This window comes from Typopeltis vanoorti, chromosome 16, assembly GCF_054136105.1.
Source record: "Typopeltis vanoorti isolate ZY-2024b chromosome 16, IOZ_Tvanoo_1.0, whole genome shotgun sequence".
In the NCBI taxonomy this organism is placed as follows: Eukaryota; Metazoa; Arthropoda; class Arachnida; order Uropygi; family Thelyphonidae; genus Typopeltis; species Typopeltis vanoorti.
The window spans coordinates 37,695,818-37,716,923 of NC_143564.1; the positions used below are offsets into that span (position 1 = coordinate 37,695,818).

The 21,106-nt window shown below is 36.5% G+C and overlaps 1 protein-coding gene across 1 annotated transcript in view; it reads right to left on the reverse strand.

Annotated features, from left to right (window-relative positions):
• Positions 1–21,106, reverse strand: part of tweek (transmembrane protein KIAA1109 homolog tweek) — a 1,221,702-nt gene that overhangs the window by 155,829 nt on the left and 1,044,767 nt on the right. The window contains 1 exon segment of the mRNA XM_090406645.1: positions 17,248–17,440. Coding sequence (XP_090262771.1) covers positions 17,248–17,440 — 193 coding nt within the window.

Below are 21,106 nucleotides of genomic sequence, written 5' to 3' on the forward strand. Positions count from 1 at the left end.
GCAAGATCCTGTTGAAAGATGAGTTCTATATCTTTCCAGATCTGTGGGACTACTCTTTTCTCTGATATTTTTTATATATTGGTCACTTTTCATCAAACTGTCAATAGGCACAAGTGATCCTGGATTGTCATGTGTTAAAACAACCATAGAACATCATTTTAACTGGGTGTTTATGAGCTTGTTGAAGGTGGATGGGAGAAGTATTCAAAGCCAGTGATTTGCAAAATATAGGGTACTCACTTTCCTTGGATGAAGGAATTTCTCTCATCTGAGAATATGACCTTCTATTTCTCATCAGCTCAATCTTTGTACGCTTTTGCCCAGCGGAGCCTCTCTTTCTGGATAGCCTACATCGACAGTTTCTTTTTTGGTCTGTGGGCAGTCCTCCCTACTTCCAATAATCTTCGGTGGATTGTCATGTCAGAAACATTAATCCACTTATCATGTTGGAGGCTTAATGGATTTTTTACAACACTCAAAAAGAATTAAAATAGAATTTAATACTTCCTATATTTCGTCCTAGTCACTAGGACATCTACGGGGATTACAAAAACAATTAATGTAACATGCACACACAAATCTTACAATACTAAGCCCAACCACGTGGGTGACACTAAAGTCCTATCTAGGTGGAGCGCCCTCTAAGGGCGGTTGTAGGTGGCCTGGAATGTAAGGTGGGACCTCTGGTGATGAGTGTTTCCCAAATCTTCGGAAGCTTAATGCAGCTGTATTTATTAAGATTTGGTTGGTTTCTGAGAGCTGCTGCTGCTGCTTCTAAGAAAAGTCTCTCTTTCTTGAATTTGCTGTGGTGGAGCATGGTGGTTTTCTTCCATGATACTCTGTGGGTGGTGTCCAAAACATGGTCAGCCAAGCCTGAATGGCCATAGTTATGTTTACATATGTAAGACTTGTGTTCCTCAAGGCGGATGGATGCTGATCTGCCTGTCTGTCCAAAGTACGCCATCTTACAGGAACAGGGTACTTTGTAAACTCCAGGCAGCGAGAGAGAGGAGGATCTTTCGTAGAACGGATAAGGGTAACAAGTTTGCGGTAGGGCTTATATGCTGTGTGTAGGTTGTACTTTTTTAGTATCTTGGCTATTTTTTCAGATGTGCCACGGATGTAGGGTATGGTGATGGCATTTTTAAAATCCTGTTGACGAGAAGGATGGGGAATGGGGGAGGAACTGATTATTTTTTTGATACTGTGTTTGCTGTAGCCATTGGAGAGGAAAGTGTTGTGTATGTGGTTAAGCTCAGTAGTAAGGGCGGTTCCACTGGAACAAAGATTGTGGGCTCTCTTAGTAAGAGTTTTGATGATGCCATATTGTTGTGAGGGGTGGTGGTGGGAGAGTTTGTTAATGTATCCACCTGTGTGTGTGGGTTTTCTGTATACAGTGAAGGCAAGTGTATCATTAGGCAGGCATGTGACTAAGGTGTCTAGGAAGGGTAAACAGTTGTTCTTTTCCTTTTCCATAGTAAACTGGATTCTTAGATGTAGGCTATTAAGATGGCTGAGGAAGGAGTCTAATGTGTCTGGGCCATGAGGCCAAATAGAGAATGCATCATCTACATATCTTAGCCAGATAGAAGGTTTGAGTGGGGCTGAGTCTATGGCTCGTTTTTCGAAATCTTCCATGTAGAAATTGGCAAGGGGGGGGGTGAGAGGTGCTCCAAGTTATGTAATAGAGTTCTGTCTTGTGGAATCTTGTCAAATGCTTTTGCAAAGTCTAGCAATATCACTGAGTAGTCATTTCCCTTATCCAACTCCATTTAGAAGCAGCAGCAGCTCTCAGAAACCAACCAAATCTTAATAAATATGGCAGCATTAAGCTTCCGAAGATTTGGGAAACACTCATCACCAGAGGTCCCACCTTACATTCCAGGCCACCTACTACCGCCCTTAGAGGGCGCTCCACCTAGATAGGACCTTAGTGTCACCCACGTGGTTGGGCTTAGTACTGTAAGATTTGTGTGTGCATGTTACATTAATTGTTTTTGTAATCCCCGTAGATGTCCTAGTGACCAGGACGAAATATAGGAAGTATTAAATTCTATTTTAATTCTTTTTGAGTGTTGTAAAAAATCCATTAAGCCTCCAACACTTAAGGTGTCCTCACAACACTTAAGCCTCTACACACGAATTAATCCACTTAATGTTTCTGACATGACAGAAATTTTAAATAGGAAAAGTCTACAGCAAACAATCTTGAATTCATTTTGCTTTTTCTAACTAATAAACCATCTTGAGTAGGTGTAATTTTCCTTTTCTGTCAGGAGAAAAGGTACCTGTCTCGCTAAACTTTAAAATTTCAATTTAAAAAATTTTAAATTTCTTTAAAATTTCATTAACAGTATCCATCAACACCAAACTCATTGGCAATTTGTCTTTGAATCATGGATGTGTGCTGAGAAAGCACATACATTTTATAGCTACACAAAATTAATAAAACACTATGAATGTCAACTTGTTTACACTAATAAAAATGCGCAACACTATTAATAAACGTTGTAGAGACAGCTAAAACACCACTCATTTGGTATTAGTAATAGTTTTGGTATTAGTGAACTAATACCAAAACTGAAAATAGTAAACTGAAATCAAAAACAAAATTGTGAACTGAAACAAAAACAAGACCAAAACTTCATGAAAATTTGGCAAATTTAATTTGTTCACTACTGTATATAATATACTGGAAGTTCACTAATTAATTTGTTCGCTACTGGAAGTAAAGAAAATGAGTTTCTTGAGATTTTCAGCGACAACTAGTTCAGACAGTATGTCACAGAGGTCACACAAGGATTGAGGGTTTTGGATTTGATCATCTCATCAGAGGATGTAATTATAAATGAGGTGTCAAATCACCCTCCAATTGGTGAGAGTGACTATGAAGTAATTACTTGGATGGTTGCCAGCAGTGTGAGGACCTCTGTGAGAATAGGGTATATGTGGAACTACAAGGCTGGTGATTATGAAGAGCTCAGAGACAGCTTGCAGGTGTAGCATGGAATGAGGAGTTAGATGGAAAAGAGATTATTATTATTATTATGTAACACTTCTAGGGAGTCCAAAGACTCATCGAGGGAGGACACTACTCTACAACACAATATCTTCACCAATCAACCACCAGCAACTACCTTTATCATCTACATCAACACCACTACCGCCGACCACCACCACTAGTATTTTCACAGACAATAACAACCATCCATGCAATGTTTGTGATTGTCTGTGGCGGGATTTGAACTCATAACATTTTGGCTGGAGAGCGAATAAGCTAACCACTCGGCCAACCAGGCCAGCAAAAAATTAAATATATTAAATATATATATATAATTATTATTATTGTTATTTTGACACCTCCAGGGAGTCCAAAGACTCATCAAGGGAGGGCACTTGCTCTATAACTCTATCTCCACCACTCAATCCACAACTAACTGCAACTATACCAATGGTATCTAACACCGATCACCACCACTAGTATTTCCAGAGACAATCACAAACATCCATGCCCATGGATTCAAATCCGCAGCCTTTTGACAGGAGAGTGGATATGCTAACCACTCAGGCAGCCAGTCTGGCCAATTTCGTTTTATATTTTATTTATATATTTTTTATATAAATTATTGTTATTATTACATGATACCTCCAGGGAATCCAAGGAGTCAACAAGGGAGGGCATGTACTCCACAACTCTCTGTCTCCACGAACTACAACTACACCAATGGCATTTACCGCTCACCACCACCACTAGTATTTTCACAGACAATGACAAACATCCATGCCCATGGTGGGATTCAAACCTGCAGCCTTTTGGCTGGAGAGCAGATGTGCTAACCACTCAGCCAACCAGGCCGGCAAAATGTTATTTACGTAAAACACTTCCACATCACGTTTGATTACACATGTTATTATTACTATTATTTGAGACCTCCAGGGAATCCAAAGGCTCATCGAGGGAGGGCACCTCTACAGTTCCATCTCCAATACTCAATCCACAAACTACAATGAACCACAACTACCATTATCATCTACACCAACGCCATCTACCGCCCACCACTAGTATTTTCACAGACAATCGCAAACATCCAGGCCCACGGCAGGATTCGAACCCGCAGCCTTTTGGCTGGAGAGCGGATACGCTAACCACTCGGTCAACCAGGCTGGTAAAAATCCTACTGTCCACGTCAGGCTAACTTGGCTATGGCTGAGGAAGCTCCTCACGTTGACAGGAATTGAACCAAGGACATTCCTTCCCCAGGCATATGGTTGAAAAGAAGCCACTAGGCTAACCGTGCGGACGATCACTGCAGCTTGGAGGATATTCAAGAACTATCTAGTAGAAGCAATATCTAAATGTATTCCAAGGATCAGAAGATTAAATAAGGTAGGATGAATGAAGAGATTAAGCATGTGATACAGAGAAAGGGGGGGGGGAATGACTAGGTTGGTAAGAGTAGCAAAAGTGAAGTATGAGCAGCAGATAGCTAATGAAGTGAAGCCAAAAAGAATCCTAGGGAGTTCTTTCGATATGTATCCAGCAAAAAAAAAAAAAAAAAAAAAATGATTAAGGAAAGATGACATTTATTGGAGAAAATGGCATAAGGACAACTATATGGAAGATATAGTGGATATACTTAATGAGCAGTTCATAAAAGGTCTTTCATTCTTGTGAATGTGACATCATGGAGAGATTGAGAGCAGTGGATAATGGGGAGGAGAGACTGACTGTAAGTGAGCAAGAGGTGTATGGGGAATTGAGCAAACTTGATGTTAATAATGCTATGGGACTTGAAAGTGTATCACCAAGTATTCTGAAGGAATGTGCCAGGGAGATGACATCTGCCTTGACATTTTTTTTAATATGAGTCTTGCACTGGATCGAGTTCCAAAGGAGTGGAAGGAGAGCCAGATTGTGCCGCTTCATGAGGGAGGTGATAGAACTCAGGCATCAAACAAAAAGCCTATCTGTGTGTTAGGTGCTGTGGTTAAGTTGTTGGAGAAGCTGGTGAGAACTAGAATCCAGAAGTGGGTTGACAACAATGGAATTATCTTTGATGGATAGCATGGATTTGCTAAAAGGAGGTAATTTTTAGTAATCTACTTACTTATTACAAGAAGGTGAAGGCTTCCTTGGACAGAGGAGAGGGATACACAGTAGTATACTTAGATTTTGTTGGAAGTTTTTTTTCCCACTTGGTTAGACTATAATAAATTTGGTTTAATCCTTTATCCAAGTGTAAGCAAACAAAGTTTGCACCTGAAGTATCTTCAGGACTGAGGCAACTCGTGGTAAAGGTGGACCAAGCTCTCATCACTCCTTATCTTAGTATCTCCCATAATGCAAAGCACATCTCCTTGCAGACATGTATAATGCTATACATTAAGGGAAGGACTGCTACCCAGACCGGTTTCGACCTTTATTGAAGTCTCGTCAGTGGGAGCCAGATCCAGAGGTGGTGATACCAAGGTGGAAGCAATGGAGAAGTCATATTTACCTATACGAGTTGCCAAAAGGTATCTCACCTTATTATTACATTACTCTGGATTTAGAGAAAGATGGAAGTTTTTTCCTACTTGGTTAGACTATAATAAATTTAGTTTAATCCTTTATCCAAGTATAAGCAAACAAAGTTTGCACCTGAAGTATCTTCAGGACTGAGGCAACTCATGGTAAAGGTGGACTAAGCTCTCATCGCTCCTTATCTTAGTTCTCCCATAATGCAAAGCACATCTCCTTGTGAACATGTATAATGCTATGCATTAAGGGAAGAGCCACTACCCAGACTGGTTTCGACCTTTATTGAGGTCTCGTCAGTGGGAGCTAGATCCAGAGGTGGTGAGACACCTTTTGGCAACTTGCATAGGTAAATATGACTTCTCCATTGCTTCCACCTTGGTATCAGTACCTCTGGGTCTGGCTCCCACTGACAAGACCTCAATAAAGGTCGAAACCAGTCTGGGTAGTGGTCCTTCCCTTAATGCAGAGCATTATACATGTCTGCAAGGAGATACTAAGATAAGGAGTGATGAGAGCTTGGTCCACCTTTACCATGAGTTGCCTCAGTCCTGAAGATACTTCATGCGCAAACTTTGTTTGCTTACACTTGGATAAAGGATTAAACTAAATTTATTACTTAGATTTTGCAAAGGCTTTCGATAGATTACTGCATGATAAGTTGATAGTCAAACTAGATGAGATGGAGTTGGATATTAGATTAGTGTATTGGATTGGAGACTGGCTATCTGCTAGGTATCAGCAAGTTGTATATGGGGGAGCAATATCCTGGAAGGGAAGTCACTAGTGGTATGCCTCAGGGATCTGTTTTATAGCCATTGCCATTTAACTTGTATGTTAATGATATTGGTGAAGATTTGGATGGGGATACTCAGTTGTTTGCATATGATGCAAAGTTGGGACGAACTATGAAGAGTAGAGAAGATGTTGTGGCCTTACAAGAAGACTTGAACAGATTGAGTGAATGGGAATGGAGATGCGAGAGCAATGTTGCAAAATGTAAGGTTTTAAAATTTGGAAACAAAGATGGGATGTAGAATTTATGCTTGGTGGGATATATTGTTGGAGGTGGAGGAAATAAGGGATCTTGGGGTGATAGTGGATAAGAATCTGAAATTTAAGGAACACATTGTCAAAATTGTGAAGACAACACAAAGAATTCTGGGAATGATGTGGAGGACACTGACTTGTAGAAGCAAGGACATTCTTGTTCCATTGTATAAGGGCTCTGATTAGGCCACACATGAACTACTGTGCACAGATTTGGTCACCTGGTTTTCAAAAGGACGAAGAGATCTTGAAAAGGGTCCAGGGGTGACTGACTAAGGTAGTTTCTGATCTCTGGAATGTCAAATATGAGGAAAGGTTGAGAAGATGCAATTTTCAGTCTAGTGGATAAGAGGAAGAGGGGTGATATGATAGAGACCTACAAGTTAGTAAGGGATTGTTATCTCCCCTCCCCTCCTGCTCAACCCTCCTTATACAGGAAGTCCCTGTATAAGGAGGGTTGAGCAGGGGGGGGGGGATAAGAAGCAGGTTTTGTGTATGCAGAGTTGTGAATGATTGGAATGCCTTGCTTGAGAGTGTGGTGTCTGCAGAGAATATGAGTGTGTTTAATGGTATAATGAGCTTTATGTATGACAAAAGGACCTTCTAGATGAGCCTTTGACTTCATGGGATCTTGAAATAATAATAATAATCATAATAATTTCTTGGCATTTTTAATTTAATTTATAATCAAGTGAAAAAACTTCAAAAGTTATAAACTTAAAACTCCAGAGTATTTTAATAATATGGTGCTACACCTTTTCACTATTAGTATATGAAATATATATACGATTTCTGCTTTACTTCAATCTTCTTATCTCTTTTGGATCTGGTTCCCACTGATGTGGGAACACAGGGGAAGAAGACCCCTGCAACAGCCTTGACTTTTGTAGGAAAGCTGACTAGCTAACTGATTCTGGCTGGGTCATTGAGGACTGGCCATCTTGACAAAGCAGAGGTCAAAGTAGTGCAAGATCACCAGAATTACCCCCCCCCCCCCCCTTTCTAGATGTTCACAGGTTGTGCTACATAGTGGCAAAACACTGAATCCTAGTGATGGTGATCTGGAAGGCAGGATAGTAATAAAGACTCAGAAGAAGTAAAGCAAAGAATACTGGAGGAAAGCATAGAAAAATAATAAGGATAAAAAGGGCCAGTACCATCACTGGTTGGTTCCCTCCACCATGATCATGTACCTCATGTGGATGGATTAGGAATCAGCAAGATGAATAAGGGAGGGGGACGATATTCAAAGAGGAAAGTGTCTACTAGCGTGGTGCAGGGACCTACTATGATAGGACCGGTATTTTTCGAATTGTATATTTATGATAGTGAATTCATCTGGAGACATGCAGCTGTTTCCAATCACGGAAGCCCAGGAGAACACTGAGAGATCAAGAAGATGCTGTGACCTTATAAATACATCTAAATATAATGTATATAAAGCAGACAAATAAGTAGAGGTCAATGATGCCAGATCAATGATGAAGATGTAAGGTTTCAAAATCAGGCAGGTTTGAATGGGATGCAAAGAATACAACTGGTGGGAAGTTTTGAAGGAGGTGGATGAAATGAAGGATCTGCAAGTTGTAGTGGACAGGGATATGACATTTATGGATCAAAATGCAGAAGCTGAGAACTCATCCCATTGGACTATAAACATGTAGAAGTCAAAATTTTTGATTCATGTGTACAGCTTAATCAGGTGGCGTGCAAGTTATTATGTTCAAATTTGGTCACCAGGTTTTCATGGAGTTGGTGATATATTTGAATGGGTTATTATGTTCAAATTTGGTCACCAGGTTTTCATGGAGTTGGTGATATATTTGAATGGGGGCTAGAGAAGATTGATTAAGGTGCTTTCTGATCTGTGGAATGTAGAGTGTGAAGACAGACTGAGGTAATGCTACCATTTTGAATAGGGGGGAGGAGGTAGGAGTAAACGGCATAAGTGACTGATACTAAATTAATGAAGAAGAGTTTTTTTTTTAATAGAATAAAGGAAAAAAACAAGAGAAGAACAAAGGTCATCTCTGTAAAATGTTAAGGGTGTGAGAAAAAGGATCAGAAGCAGGTTCTTTGCACAGGTGTTTTGACTGTCATCGATCACATTTTTTGCTCATCTTTCCTCTCATTCTGTTTAAGTGATCAATACCACTTTAGATTACTTCTGTTCACACATTTCTAAATGTTAATGATGTCAAGTTCCTTCTTAACATCTGCAATTTTTATGATTCTGCCAGTAAGCCATCTGTTTGCTCCCATAATTTTTCTCTGAACTCTCATATCTGTAGTTTCTGGTCTTTTCTTTGGTCAGCTGTTTAATTTTTATTTCACCTTTCAGATTTATAAGTTAAAAATGATTTGAACAATGTCTTGCATACAGCTGTTTTGTCTAATTTCTTGCTTATTCCATATATAAATTTATTCATCTCACACTATATCTATCGGTTCTACTAATTCTGTTGTCTATTTTCATATTTAATTGTCATCTTCACTAAAAATAATGCCTAAATAGCTGAAATATTTTATATGTTTTATAAGGTCTCTATTCTGTTTTCAATGTTGCTGCCTATTTTCATAGTCATTGTCCTTTTATTCCTGATTTTCATACTATATGTATTACCAGCAGCTATTCAGTTTGTTTAAGGAATTCTACAAGCTTTACTGTAACATCATTTGCAAAAAGTAAAGAGCTGAATTGAATATTTCAGTGATACCAGGCATAATGTCACTTTCCTTCATATAGAGGATGAATAACAATGGAGATAATATGCATCCTTGCTCAAGCCTGAATTAAAATCATCTTCTACTTATAATTCAAATATATATCATGTATTACTCGACATAATACACTATTTACGCCATATAATTGTAGCATTTTAAGCAGATTTTCTCTTGACACCTTGTCATATGACTTTTCCAGATCTAAAACTTTAAATACCTTTGTTATATTCTTATGACTTCTCAAGTATTTTTTCTTAAAGTTAAAATCTAACCTTGATAATTGCTTCTGAACCTAGACTGTTCTTCTTTAAGTTTACCTTATGCAATTTTTCTTAGCCTTTTTAATTATGTGCATAAATCTTCTTGGAATACTCACTAGGGAAATTCCTCGGTTTCTCACATTCAAGTTTATTTTTATTTTTCATAGATGAATACTATGAGCTCTGTTCTAATTATCAAGAATTCAATCCTCTGACTGGCCCACCTGAATTAAGCAGAATAGCCACCATAAAACTTTTATATACCTCTATATTTTAGCAATTCTAGTCAATTATCATCATACTCTTGTCCAGAGTATGATAAGGCTTTTACAAACACCAATGTCCATGGTGGGACTTGAACCCATGACCTGTTGGTTTGAGAACAAGCATGCTATCCACTCAGCCAACCAGGCCAGCTACTACTTCTGCTTCATATTTTTATATTTTTTTAAATATTTATCTCACACATGAGCGGTACAAGAACCTACAGTACATCAGTGCTGTATGTGAGGTGCAGATAAGGATTAAGAAAGAAGAAATCTGTTGAAATTTTTCTTAAAGAGTAAGAGGTTGAAGTTGATAGGAAACACATCATGGAAAGGCTGTTCTCCAGAGGATACAGGTAAATGGAATAACTGAAGAGGAGAAGCAGGTTTGATGATTGTACTGAAAAGGGACATTGGTCAGCTGCTGCCCTTGTTTTAACAGGACCAATTCACCAGCACAGTGACCATGAAAGTAAATGTAGAAGAGACACAGAGCTGAAACACTGCATCTGTGAGACAGAAGTTGAAGTGAGCCGTGAGGGAAGGATCATCTGGACAAGGAGGTTTTAGGTACACCAACCCCCAATGCGTGAACAGTATTCTAAGGGTGGGCAGATTCGGGATTTATATAAGGTTAGTAGCTGGGTGGGTGTAAAATAGTTTCTTAAGAAGAAAAGGATACCTAGTTTTTTAGAAGATAAGGAAGCTACTGATGTATGTGTTTGTGCCAGGAGAGGCTGGAGGTAAATGTCAATCCAAGAAGAAATAGTTCACCCTGTCAGATGATGTTCACATTCCTTAGGATATGAGATGAGCTGAAGATTCCTTTTGCAAGTGAGAGTGCAGAACTGCATTTTGGCAGCATTGAAGATGACTAAATTATCCTTGTTCCACTGAAGGGTAGTATTGAGATCAGTGTTTAAGGCACTGGTTGCAAAGTACATATTGTTGGATTCTAATTATGTAGAAAATAGAATAAATGTTATTTGATTCAGAATCCAACATGACTTTCCGTCACAAGAACTATATTTGTAAATATTATTTGATGTAAATACATAAATTGTAATTGATATATTGATATCATATAATAACCTTAATTATGTCAAATATTTAATTGCTTAATCAAAGAAATGTTTTAATGGTAAATAGATTCTGTATTAAATATTATTAAGCTGTTTTATTTATTATTTTGTCAATATTGTAAGAACTTATATCTGTAATTTAACTACGCATTTATTGGAATGCAAATATTCTATTTATTCTTTTCATGAAAGTTAATGTTATGTAATAACTGAATGTAGTTATATAACCTAATGTAACATTCGCGAGAATGTTTACGTCTATCGGTTGTCATAGAGACGCGTGGAAATAAACGAGCGCGTGTGAAGGGAGCGTTTGTAGAGGAGAAGAGAAAATAGATACGTAGTAGTAAGTAGGGAGTCGGAACGGAACTTTGGAACTATAAGGTAGCAAGGAAGTAAACTAAAGAAGTAGAAGTAATTAAAAGATTCCTAAGGATAGGAGTTGAGTAGATATTTTTTTATATAAGTGAATCTTATAGTTGGCTGAAAGCAAAGTCAGCCGTGGTAATAAAAGGAAATTAATGCCGTAGTCGGATAATTTAGAGAACTGGACATTCAAAGAAGAATTCTGAATAAATCCAGTCAGTCTAGAATTACGACTTATTTCTATGCTACCATAAGAGGAATTGTATGGAGTTTAACTAGTGGATGAGTGATAAACAAGAATAATTAATGTACCCTATAGTTGTTATCTGGAGTTATAAAGCGCGAATAGTAATGTTTTAGTTATAACCTTGGAGAATTCTTATAAATGTGTTTCGCAAGTGTAATGAAAATAATTTGAAGGTGTGCTCACAAAATATTGGAAGTACTGAAGATTATTTCTGGTAAGGACAGTCATATTAGTTTATTTCGGTGTATGAAGATTTAAGTATTAGTTCCGTTGCGCTGTTTCTAATTTAACTGTAGTATATCATCGAGGCTGAGAGATGAAAATATAGTTACATTGAAATAATATCTGCCGTGGTTAGTGCCTGTTATGAGTTAATCATAGAGTGTAGCTGAGAGATACATGGAAACTGATTGAATAAGAAATTCTATTGTAATAAATTGAGTAAGGAAACTTTGTGATTCTGAAACTGTGAATTTGTATGTGAAAGTTTGGAAGATTGATTTATTATGAATGACTTGACCTGATGTACTAGCTTGACTGAGTTGTCATATTTAAAAGTGGAATACATGTATTTGTTATATAACCATATATTAAATGTTTTGTTTGTTAATTTAAATATTGTGTTTGCCTGAATTTCTTTTTACTGCACCGTTCACAAAAATTCGGATATAGCAGGAATCCCAGAAAGAAAATAGAACCATCGGCCTGAATGAATGAAAAGACTGCTAACTAATTTTAAATTAATCCTACTAATTCATATAGACTTATCTAAGGATAGAGTGGTGCAGTATAATAGAAATTTCTCTACCCTTAGATCAGTGATTAATTTGCAATTAGTTTTCCTTTATTTTATGAAAGTGACTTTTAGCAAGATGGCGGATTCGAACGTCAAGAGAACACGTCACGACAATATCATATATTGATATATATTCCTGGTTGCATTCCTCATGAATATTTTCTACCACTGTTCTATCACTTCTTGCTTCATCTAGTAATCTGTCAAAGTTTTAACTATGGATATCCAAAATATCTTTATTTTCAGCTTTCATACCATTTTATCATTTTTGATTCCCTTTACAGTAGTCCTTCTCCATTTCCAAGTTTTTTCAGAACAGCCTCCAGAACCTTTTTGCCACCTTTCCGACATTTATCTTCTATATTCTAACCAAAGTAGCCACATCAAACTTTATTTCTAGCTGTTTTTGCACACTGTTTTTCCTTCTTACATTTTTATCTCTATTTTCTCAGAGCTTATTCCGACTGACTTGCTTTCTTGTTTTCCATGACTGCCTCTTTAACTTCCTGAGTTCAGCATGGAGTTCTGATATTGATTTTTCCATTCTTGCACATAACTTTACCATATACCTCTCTGGCTGACTCAATCAGTGTTTTCTCAGAGTCTAAAGATGTGTTTCCAAGGTTTGGTCTGTGTTTCAAGCTATTTAATATTTTCTTGAATAATATCTGAAAAATTTGAGTCCACAAGTTTACATCTGAAATTCAAGAAACTTTCAAAAGAAAGTGTTTCTTAGACACTTTTCTTTTCAATATGATATTTAATTTTATCCTGCTCAAAACTAAATGGTGATCACTTCCTATTTCAAATATCATATATACTCTTCTGTCCTGAAAAAGGATGAAGATATTGCTATCAACAATAACACAGTCAATGTGATTTGCTGCTTCTCTCTACATGAATATGCTCACATCTTTACATTGGAACATCATCATCATCATCAAATTCCTGACATGTACCCTCAAGGGGTGTACAGGATATTATGATAGTACTATATGAAAAACTTACATCCTTACTAACTTCCTATCTACAATTTTCCTCCAAATCAATCTACTATATGTCAAGACTCCAGCATTATCAGATATTATATTTCTATCTTCTAAGGCACTTTTTACTGTATCAATCTACCTACATCTTGGTCTTCCTCGAGGTCTTTACCCTGCCAACCTGTGGAGAACACTTGTTTTGCTAATCTTTCCTTTCCCATTCTGTTTAAGTGACCATACCACCTGAGATTTCTGCTAACACATTCCTGGAGGCTAACAATGTCAAGTTCTTTCCTAATATCCTCATTTTTTAATATGATATTGCCATTGATGCCATCTGTTTATGCCCCTAATCTTTCTCAGGACTCTCATATCTGTAGTCTTAATCAAGTGTTTTTATTTCTAACTCAGCTCTCAAATCCAAGTTAAACATTGGAACATGGTATTAGTAATAACTAGCCCATGTACTCTTGAACAGTAATCAAGCAAGTACTACATTAATATTAGCTTTGCTCATTTCTTGAAAATTTCTCAAAACATTTCTGTATGTCTGGTATTTATTTCCCACTCTGCTGTTTAGATCTATAATAACTATCTTTTCATTTTTGTACAATTGCCTCCTCTAATGGTACAAAAAATTCCACCTCTTCTTCTTTCATAGAGCCTTCTATTGGAGACCATAAGTACAAATAAGTTTATTGTCCAATTCCCCATTTTGATGTTTTACCCAGATCGCTCTACTTGATACTAGAGCGTATCAAGTATCAAGTAGATCGCTCTACTTGATACTTGATACGCTCTACTAGCTGCATTCAAGATTATATCCCCATGTTTAGTGTTGAATTCCACAGCTACTCCTTCCTTTCCCTGATTATGGTTGTATGAATATAACATTATTGTATCTGTTATTTAAAAGAATTTCACCTGTTTTTTTTTGTTTTCTTTTTTTAGTAATAACAATTGTATCAAAACCTTGTAGTTCCAATTCATATGCCATTTCTGATAACTGACAATTCATCATTTGCACACTGGTTTCCTAATAAAATAACAAGGCTTTTATTATTTTATTATTATTATCATGTGACACTTCCAGGGAGTCCAAAGACTCATCAAGGGAGGGCAACTACTCTACAACTCTGTCTCTACCACTCAATCCACCAACTACAATGAACTGCAATGACCATCATCATCTACTGCCCACCACCACTAGTATTTTCACAGACAATCATAAACATCCATGCCCTGGCAGGATTTGAACCCGCAGCCTTTTGGCTGCAGATTCAAATGGCTGGAGAGTGGACATGCTAACTACTTGGCCAACCAGGCCGGTGTTTAACTAAGTTTGATATTTGATTGGCTCATGAGTGTGAGGACAGCCAAAGGTCATTGCCATTACAATGACTACAGCAGTGCAGAAGATAATAAAATGAATAGCTTTATAAGTAAATAACATGTAAAGAAAACAAATTTGAAAAATTGATCAGTGCTGTATAAATTATAAATAAATGAATAAATAAAATTGTAAATTACATTTATAATCAAATGTATTTGTATAAATTAATTCCTTTAAATGGCTAAAAACTTCATTCAATTTTGTCAGAGTCTGACATGATATATCTTCTTGAGTGTATATGGCTCTGCCAGATTAGAAAAAAATATAATTTTTTTCTCGAGTGAAGTGCTGACACTCCACCAGACTCATAGTAAATGGTTAAGATGAGTGTGCATTGTTCACACAGAGTGAATCATCAGCTCTCAACAGAAAAGAATGTGTAAGACCACTGTGATCTATTCATGGCCTAGTCCCAGTTGACATGAAATTGATCATGTCTGTAGCATCATTTTGTTTTGGTTTAAGCCAATAAGAATATACAATTTGGTTTGTTGAATCCCAAATTGTCAGCCCATTCTTATTTATTTGTATCTAGGTAGATGCCTAATAATGGAAGGTTATTGGATATTAGGTCAGATGTTCCAGTTAGTTCTCATCATTCTTTTTCAAGGCTATGTGGAGGTCTCCTTCCAGTTATATAACATTGACCCTTATCTAATTCTGAATAACATTATAAGTTAAAAAATTTGCACATGTTACTTAGTTACATCCATTTTCCTGCAAGTAGGTGTAGGGTGTAACCTTTCTTTTGATACAACAGTATGTTTATCAATGTAAATTTTATTTTCATATTATTCATATTTATACAAGAAGTTATCCTTGACTGTTTGTTCTCTATGCAACTGTGATGTTTGTACCTTATTAAAAGCTTAGCGACTTTATTAATAATAATAAATTTCTTATGTGTGAGCAAAATGTAATGCAAAACTGAAAGAAACAATATTAATAAAAGTTCAGATATACAGGTATCTCTTGCTTAACACGAGATTTGATTAACGCAGCAAAATTAATTGCGACAATTCCTTTGTATAAGCAGCAAAAGTTTTAATTAATGCACCTTTAAATTTACCAAGCAAAAACATGCAAGCCTTGAGGAGTGTTTCCTGGCTGAGAGAAAGAAAGTCGTGAGCATGACGACGTCATTCCTCCCATTAAGCATTAAGAGTGGGTGTATTACAAGCTCCAATTGTTCTGCTGTATTTACAAATTATGTTCTTCATAAATTTTACAGAAAAAAATGCCATCTAGAACTTTTATATCAAAAAAAGAAGCAGTGCAGCCTGGCTATAAAGTATCAAAATATCGCTTAACTGTTATGCTAATGGAGATTTTAAATTGAAGCTGCTGTTTGTCTATCGAACTCAGAACCCAAGGGCTTTAAAAGGATGTAACAAGATCTCTTTACCTGTAATTTAGTGGGTGAATCAGAAGGCGTGGGTTACCCAAAGCCTATTCGAACATTGGTTTAAGTCTTATTTTTGTCTGGCAGTTGAAGCTTATTGCAAGAGAAATAACTTAGCTTTCAAAGCTCTTTTGCTTTTAGAAAACATGCCTGGTCATCCAAATTCCCTTAATGATCTGTGTGAGAATGTGAAAGTTTTATTTTTTTCACCAAATACGACATCATTGCTACAACCCATGGACATGGGTGTCATTGCAACTTTCAAAGCTTATTTTCTTAAAAAGACATTCTCAAAGGCAGTAGAAATAACAATGGGAGAAAATGTGATTATGCTCTAAGAAAATTTTGGAAAACTTTTAACATTAAACACGCAAATGAAAACATTCATGACTCGTGGGAGCAAGTGTCTTCTAGCTGCATGAGAGCTGTTTGGAAAAACTTTTGCCAGAATGCGCTAATGACTTAGGTGATTTTCAAAATCCTGTGAACAACGCGGTCGAAGAAATCGTTGCAATTGGTGAAGACCTTGGTTTTGATGCAGAAGATGTTAAAGAATTATTGAATTCAAATTCAAAAGATTTCAGTAACAACGATCTTCTTGAAATTGAACAATAACACACATGTGAAGACAATGAACAAATGGAATGTGAAGATGAGGTTCCAAAGGAGATAACAATCAAAGAACTGGATGGAATATTTTGCAGTTTAGAATTGCTTAAGCAACAAGTAATGGCTATAGATCCAAATGGTAATTGAAGAATGTTTGTTTGCCGAGGTCTAGAGGGTCATTTTGCTTGTTATTGTAGAATTTATGCAGATAAGAAAAAAACTAAAACTGTTCAAACGGCTCTTGATAACTTTTTTAATAAAAAAATTGCAGTAACTAATGTAGGTACAAGCATTTATTAAACATTTACTTTGCATTCATTTTTTATCTTTCCTAAAAGAGTACCATATAAAACAAATTATTAATACACTAATTGATCATGGACGAATTGTAATTTTTACCATTGATTATTATATTTGATTAATGCAATTTTGATATATGCGGCAACATTGAGGGATTAATTAATCGCGTACATCAAGGGATACCTATATATCAAAAATTATTAATCCACATATCGAATAGTGTGTTAACTTCTAACAAATATATTTACGTCGTATTTCCCATGACATTTCCCATATTCATATGCACATTAAGCCTGGAAAGATTAACTGCAAACAATACTAGCGTTTCCCATGCACTGCCTTGTCTACCGGCATGAAGAGGAGAAGAATGCTGGGATGACTTTCCATCTTTTGAATCAATGAAAGTTGGTGAGCTGCCTTGCTTTCCTGTAGTATTAGAACCTAAAAAGTAGCAAAGTAGAGTTTCTGTAGTGAAATATATAAATTTAAGTTACAGGTAAAATAAACATATTTACTACACTTCTATATTAATGATGGTGAACATTTCTCTATTCTACCAAATACTGTTTGGCACTTTGTCGATGAAAGGTCCTCATGTCATGAAGGTAAAAACACATCTACACAGTTGAAAGGATCTGAAAAGGTTTGGCTGTCATGCAGTAATTGAAGTGTGCTGAAAATAATGACATTTAGTTTTCGTATCACATTCAGATTGTTCATTTTGCAGTTACAAAATTGAGAACTAAGTATTCCTGAATTATCTAGAATGTTAATAATAGAAGATTTTTTTTTTATTAATGATAATCCCATAAATGAAAAACTGTGCAACAGTATATTAATCACATAGAAAGTTGAGCAGAAAGAAGAAACCTGTTTGGGTTTACAGAAGATCTGTTGTAAAGAAAAGATTGTCCTTAAACACATCAGCAGAATGAATGATTGAAGGGACAGAAAAATCTGTTCTGCGAGTTTGAAACTGAACCATGAAATAGTGGTGAATCGGGTAAAGGGGATGGGAGAGTTTCGCTTGGATATTTTTCTTTCATTTTTCCAATACACCTAATCTTCTAACAGTGTATTGATGGATATTCATTTTTCATGTTTTGAAGATGCTCAGTCTACTACACTAATTGGGATAGTGGAGCATCTTAAAATATGATTGGTTTTCTCTTTTATTCACTTGGAGAGATAAGCAAGCAAGTAGATTCTAGATTCACCTGCATGAGTGCAAAAAGTAGAAGATACTCGTCATTATTTACATACTTTGCACAATTTTACTGTTATTGTGCAAGAGTAAAATAATGAGAAATTCGTGGTACATAGTAATATAATCCAGTTACTAGAAACGGAAGTAACTGCCAATCATTTAACATTAGTCAAAAAACCTATATATATATATATATTCAGGACAAAACTATTGAGTTTTATAAATGTTTTGGAAACATGGAATGCATTGGCATGGTAGTTTCAAATTATGATGTGTAACTAAATGCTGGTACTATATTTCCCATTTTTTTTTTTTAAATAGAAAAGCAATGTTTCTTCCCAAAATGGTTGGATATTACCAGGTCGGGATTTGAGGATGGTGGAAATGGTGTGGTCGATAAACCAAGCGTGAGATCAGGTGGTGGTATCTTCTCTTTATATCCCTTAGATAACTGAGACAAGAATTTCACAAAGTCTTCTACAAGCAAGCGCCTCCATAGCTCATTCAGTATAGATGAATCCCATAGGTAAGAAAGACCTGGATTTGATTCCAGTCAATGATGTGAGGAACCTTTATCTGGTCTCTTTGGACTAAAGGTGAGTTAGCTTGTCTCAAGGCAGACCAGCCCTGTGAACACACATAGATTACAGTCATGAATACGTCCCAGCCATGTGCTGGTCACGAGCCCGGATAAATAAATTGGGGGGTTGGGGAAAGCAATGGTGAACTACCCTGTAAAAATCTCACCATGAATACTTTGTGGCCAATGACTAAAAAGTTACCTATTGTCGGAAATGACTGAAATGGAAAATCAGATTCATAAAGAGATTATGAATCCAGCCATATTTTATAGACAAATATAGAAACTTAAGAAAAGAGCTTATTTCATAAGCAATCTGGTAATTTGAAACTTTTCTTACGTTTCTTTCTATATTTAGCTATAAAATATGGCTGGATCCATAACATCCTCCATTTTAATATTTTACTTATGCAAATCGAAACCTTTTGATTATATACATTAGTAACTACAAAGTGTTTTACTATATAATAATGAACAAGATAATTAGCATCCGAAGAAAGATTTGTAGATCAGAAATTAGGATTTTAGAAGTTATAGTGATTTGTGTAATGCAAGATTTAAAAAGAGCAGCACATTAAAATGTCATCAGCTAAAGTGTGCACTGGATATGCAATAAGCCTGCAAAAATTACTGATATATAGTAATCAATCATTTATCTGAACCTTCAATTATCAGAACGGGAAGTTTGGATAATAGAAGGATTGGATAATTTTCTAAGACTGATATGTTCTTATTTGTTACACATCAGAGAAAATGCCATTTTAAGACAAAAAAAAAAAAAAAGAGTCAAAGAATGTAAAATTTATAAAACTGAGAAGTGCAGCACTCGAAATAGCTGAAATTATGTTCGTTTCAAGACACTGGATAGAAATAAACATACTCGTAGACAGGCTTATACGTTGGTTATGCATTATTAAAACACCAGCAGCAGACCTTCAGCCCAACGGCCAAGAACACCTACTTAGCCCGCTAGAGGGCACCATAGGACTTTTAGGAGAACAATAGCTTCATCTCTTCATTCTCAGTTACTGTGTTGTAGTGCCTACATGCACGTGCCTTTTCTGTAAGTTCCTTTAGAAGATAGCAACGTGACGTTGCCGAAATATCAGAAATATTTATTAAAGTATAATTTAATTTATATTCTTAACTACGTTGTTCAATTCCTTAAGTGTTTTAATAATAATAAGAAATAAACATAACTGAGAATAGAGCTAAGACCACATATATCTAGTCTAGCCATAAATATTGTTACAACTTGAACAGCACATAAACTTTTAATCTGTCAGTAAATCATTTACAGCTTTCAGCATATACAAATCACATGTATAACATGCATATAGCAGCACTCAATGCTCAAAATGTCGCCTTTCTGCTTTCATGCACATCCAAAGTCTGTGAGGCCACATATTGATGGTGCACAACATCCAACAGAAACACTGTCCCCGCACACTCCAAATCCACCTTCAGGCTGACAATTCACGGATGTCATTTCTTGCATGATAACCTTTCAAGCTCCAACCACAATTTGATGTCCAATGAATTCAGATTGGGAATTCAGACAGCCAATCAGATGATGATATGTGGTCAGGCACATTTGCCTCCAATTACTGTTGTGTAGTCCTCACCTTGTATGCAGGGGCTGAGTCCTGTTGGAAGGTCACTGTCTGACGTGAAACAAGGTGTTGTTCAGGGGCCATACCACAAGTTCCAGCAAGGCATCTTGATGCACTTTGGCAGAGGTTTTGACCCCTTTCTTACATGCAACTTGGATCCCCCCCCCTACACACACACAATACACCAAACCATCACTGTAGCAGGGTGATCATCTCTCTGAATCTTGGGTGCTATGGCACATGTTGTGTGAGCATCTGGGATATATATACCCAATCGTTTTGAGAGTTAAATGACTTTCCAATAAAAAATCTTCTCATTTGTGAAAAGGATATCTCTGTGTTTGTTGTTTGCATACAGCCAGAGAAGTGCCTTTGATTTGTGTGTTAGGAAGTGTTCAGTAGAACAATGATAATCTCTCTGCCCCACCCCCCAGGTCATCAGTTAGTACACATGACATCGTTCTCTGCAAAATGTTTATCTCTTGCGACATCACTTTCTGTGTTCTCATAGGATTACGGTGTAGGTGTGTCTTCACAACCCTCATAATAAGCTGTTGCATCCTAACCGCAGTGTGGTTGATCTGTTTTTTTGGTTCTCAGATGCATAGTTTGATACACAAACACCTTTCTGATCCTGAGTGTTTTTAGCATGGTGAAAGTAACAGGTGGCTGCATTCCATCCTTGTGAAATGCTATTACAGCTGTTA